General features: G+C 33.7%; 1 protein-coding gene across 3 annotated transcripts in view; it reads left to right on the top strand.

The window, feature by feature from the left end:
- The window catches only part of LOC107604881, an 8,322-nt gene continuing 4,122 nt past the window's right edge, over positions 72–4,271 (top strand). The window contains exons 1-7 of one of the 3 annotated variants that reach the window (XM_016306587.2): positions 72–188; positions 468–602; positions 1,273–1,367; positions 1,465–1,578; positions 2,213–2,317; positions 2,427–2,498; positions 3,536–3,648. In XM_016306587.2, the coding sequence (XP_016162073.1) occupies positions 485–602; positions 1,273–1,367; positions 1,465–1,578; positions 2,213–2,317; positions 2,427–2,498; positions 3,536–3,648 (617 nt within the window). In that variant the 5' untranslated portion in view covers positions 72–188; positions 468–484. The other 2 variants (XM_016306588.2, XM_021104848.1) reach the window with 2 other exon arrangements.

Here is a 4,271-nt window from a genome sequence, read left to right as displayed (position 1 = left end):
TTCAAAAATATATTTTAATTTAAAAAATAAAAAAAATGTTACAAAAATTTAAAAATATGAACGGTAACCACCATAATTATAAATTTATAATTACTCCACCATATATGACGTTTTTGTTTCTGTCCCCTTCCCTCAAGCTTCAAACTGAGTGAAGAACAGTGGCTTCTCCATCTGAATAAACAATAAAGGTAAGGTTTCGGGAACAAACCAAGGTGTGATTCCACAAAAACCGCACTTTGGGTGTGACCCACCTAAAAGGAATGATAAGATTCTTTTCCATTTCTAGTTGTGGGGTTTTTTACGTTACTATATGTGAAGCATGAAATCCAAGTCCATGATAACGGGTTTTCTCTAGCATCAAAACGTTTTCCTTGCTCTTTCACTGATTCAATTTTCGATTTTTTTTTGTTTTTTATTTTGTTTTGGGGGCTTTGGGAGTGTTTTTGCTGAAACTGCTAGAAGTGTAGCTTGAAGGTGACAAAAAATGGCGCATTCGGAAGGAACGGATCAGAAGAAGAAGAAAGATGTAATTCGTTTAGAGCGTGAATCTGTGATTCCAATTCTGAAACCAAGGCTCATCATGTCCTTGGCCAATCTTATTGGTACTACTCTTGTTGGTAACTTTGAATTTGTTTCTATGCTGTTGCTGTCATAAAGGATTTTTTTTGTGTCGTTAAGTTAACTTTGTGATGCTATATTTGGTATTCTGAATTTGGGGTTATCCTTTGAATAGTGTCTTGAGATAGAAGTATAGAATGAATGTTGCTTTCTCCCCTTTACAACTATAATTTCGGATGAAATTCAATATTAATGTGTACCCCCCTTTATTTGATTTTGCATTTTAGTGGTCTTGTTGTCTTAAAATTACTTCTCCCAAAAGCTTAAGCTGAAAGAAACATACACGTGAATAGTTATATCTCTAACACATTCTTTCAAGCAAGAGCCTTTTTTGGTTTGCTTAATTTTTGTATAGGCTTTCTTTTTCTTCTTAATTTTGCCTTACGCTAAGTTCTTTTTGGGGCCTAATAAGGATCGAACTCTAGATTTTTCGGTCATATAAGTTTTAATGCCATGTCATGGTACCACTTGTCCTAAAAACTTAAGCTGCTGGAAGGAGGCTCATGAATGGTTAATATCTCTAACACTTAATTCATATTTTGATTTTTTTAGTCATTGGTTGTTATCTTCTATCTTGGTGTAGAAATATAGCAACAGTTTTTTCCAAAGTTGTTGTTCTCTTTGTGACTTGAGTCTATTGATTAATATACATAGAGCACAGTTCCGATCGAGCTGAGTTCTTGAAGCTCTGCAAGAGAGTAGAGTACACGATTCGAGCGTGGTACCTCCTACAATTTGAGGACTTGATGGTATCATTCATTGCTTGATCTTTCTTTTGACACAGTTATCAATATCTTCTTGTTGTAGAGGCGTAGAGCCTAATTTCTTTGTATCTACTACCTTCAGCAACTCTACTCCCTCTTTGACCCTGTAAGTGGGGCACAGAAGCTTGAACAGCAGAAGTTATCTAACCAGGAAATTGATGTACTAGAGCAGAATTTCTTGACGTACCTATTTCAGGTACACTTGCCACTTCCCGCATTACTTACTGATGCTGACAATTAGCTAGGGAACATCTTAATATGATATACATCTGAAAAACAAGTAACAAATGATATATTAATGTATGAACAACTCAACTTATGATGTGGATGAAAGATGAGATAGTAGAGAAGTTTGTTGAAATGGCTGTATGCATTGAGTTTACCAGGTGAAATTGTCTATATGGATTAACGACATGATAGTGTTCTATTGTAAAAATCATATATGTGTTTAAACTTGAAAAATATTAATTTAAATCTATTTTAATATGTTCACCTTAGGTTTTAATAGGTTTTCCTCTACCTTCAGCTGTTTGTTTAGTCCACTCTCTTTATTGAGCTAAAGTAATGGGTTTGAAATTTTTTCCCCTATTAACCATTGTGGATACATCAAAAGGGTTTGGACATGACTTAAGATATTGGTATAACTTGAGTAACCAGTTAACCACAATGCATATCTAATTCTCAAGAAAATGCAAAAGAAGGAAGATGCATTTGATAATTAAGATTTATCTAGTTGTAATTACTAGGGATTGAGCGAAATAAAGTACCATTACCATATTTGAAAATATTTTTTTCAATTATATCTGAAGATTCTTTTATTGTTCATGCAGGTCATGGAAAAAAGCAACTTCAAGATAGTAAGTGAGGATGAGATTGAGGTTGCACAATCAGGCCAGTATCTTCTAAACCTTCCCATTAAAGTGGATGAATCTAAGGTTTGTGCATAATATCTTCTCCTTAGTAGGCAAGGGTTGACTTATTAAACTTGATTAAATGCTGCTAAGTGCTAACTGTTGCTGATGTCTGTTTTTTTTTCTTATAAAGCTTGACAAGACACTTCTGAAGAAATATTTTGAAAATCACCCTCACGATAACCTTCCACATTTCTGTGATAAGGTATGCCTTTGAATTACTTATCCATCTAAAGTTTCTTGGCTCCTCGGTATTTATTATTTTGTTATCTGGGCTACGAAGGATGGGGGTGCATGTGTGTAGAATTGAAGGTTGAATGGTGTTTGAAGCTTTGCCTTCTTTTGGTTTGTAGAATGGTGTTTTGAATTTTTCGCAAATTGAAATCTTTATTTTATGCTGATTGATTACTAGATATTAATTTTAGAAGAAAAGTCTTGATTTTTCAAATAAAAGCAGGGAGAGGGGGTTTAAGGATGCATTAATACTTGAAATTAGGGGTCCCATTTCAAATTTAGGCTGCCAAAATCGAGTAATGAAAAGATAAAAATCTTTTAGGAGGTATCTATATTAATGATGGTTTTGACTTTTGACAAGGGAATTACACCTTTTCCGATAATCGAAAATGCTGTAGGGCAATGGAGAGAAAATAATTTCTATTTGGTCTTTTGGCAATGCAAGTGGTTTGCATGAGCAACTTCTTGACTCAATAGGATAATGTTACTGAATCCATTGTGTAATGAGGTAAAGGTGACTAGGCGTTCTTGAAAATGACCCGTAGTAGCTACTCCTTGGGTTATAACACTTTATAGTGATGTATTTTTAGTTCTTCTGACACGAAAGGAAGAATCTTCTAAATGTTGGCAGAGTTGCACTTAGATATGAGAATTGGCAGTCCAACATGAAATCATATTGACTGAGATGTTATGTTGCCATCGACTCTTGAAGACATCAACTTGAGACCTAAGTTTTTAGAATAAGAATGTTCATTGTGTTTGTTTGGATCACTAGATATTGTTCACTTGTTACTTATTTGATGACTGACTGCAGCATATCTATGACTTATGCCTCTCTCTAACAGTATGTTGTAAAGGCTGGTCAACAACTATTGTTATTAGTATTATTCATTGGATCTAAAAGGTTGAATTTGCCAAAACAAGTGGGCTGTACATTCAAATACCAAACTTTTTCTTTTGCTTCTCAAAGTTCGTTAAATTACAAGCTAATACATTCTATTATTCTAGTATGTTATCTTTCGTCGTGGCATTGGAATTGATCGAACAACTGACCTCTTTATCATGGAGAAAGTGGACATGCTCATTGCACGCTTGTGGGCATACTTGTTAAGGATAACTAGGTAAGCAAACTCTAGGACTGGAAACTATATCTTAAATTGTTGCTAATATTCATGCATTATCATAAGTGATGAAATTGATTGTTAATACTTCTCTCAATGAAACCATTAAAAGTACACTACTTATTTTCTCACTTGCATGCGTTTTGGTGATACTATAGTCTTGTCTAATCTATATCACCAAGTTGTTATTGTACGAGTTATAGTCAATAATGTTCGGATATGAGAATATCCCATTTTATTGTAATTATATCAGAGAATATCATGTAGTATCTTAGATGATCTCTTAGGGTTCGTTGTTGTATTTTGTTTTACTGCATGAAATTTCCCCTTCTTTTAATTATGATTAGGAGTCTAGCATTATTATAATTGGAGATAGGTCTTTTTCTGTTACCAACACAGCAACACAATATATGAAACTAAGAATATCAATTTGATATTATTCTCTAACTTACTCTATACTTTTCTCCTGGCTTGCCTATACCCTAAGTTAGTTTCTAAGAAATTATTAGTGGAATATTTTAGTCCTCAAACAAATTTTAATAACCAAATCAGTTTCCAAACTTTTATTTCTCTAACAAATCAGTTCCTGCATCAGATTGTTCGTCTATATGTATGGACCGATC

The sequence above is a fragment of the Arachis ipaensis genome, chromosome B06 (assembly GCF_000816755.2).
Source record: "Arachis ipaensis cultivar K30076 chromosome B06, Araip1.1, whole genome shotgun sequence".
Lineage (NCBI taxonomy): Eukaryota > Viridiplantae > Streptophyta > Magnoliopsida > Fabales > Fabaceae > Arachis > Arachis ipaensis.
Note: the sequence above shows the minus strand (reverse complement) of the source record. Positions and strands in the feature narration are given on the sequence as shown.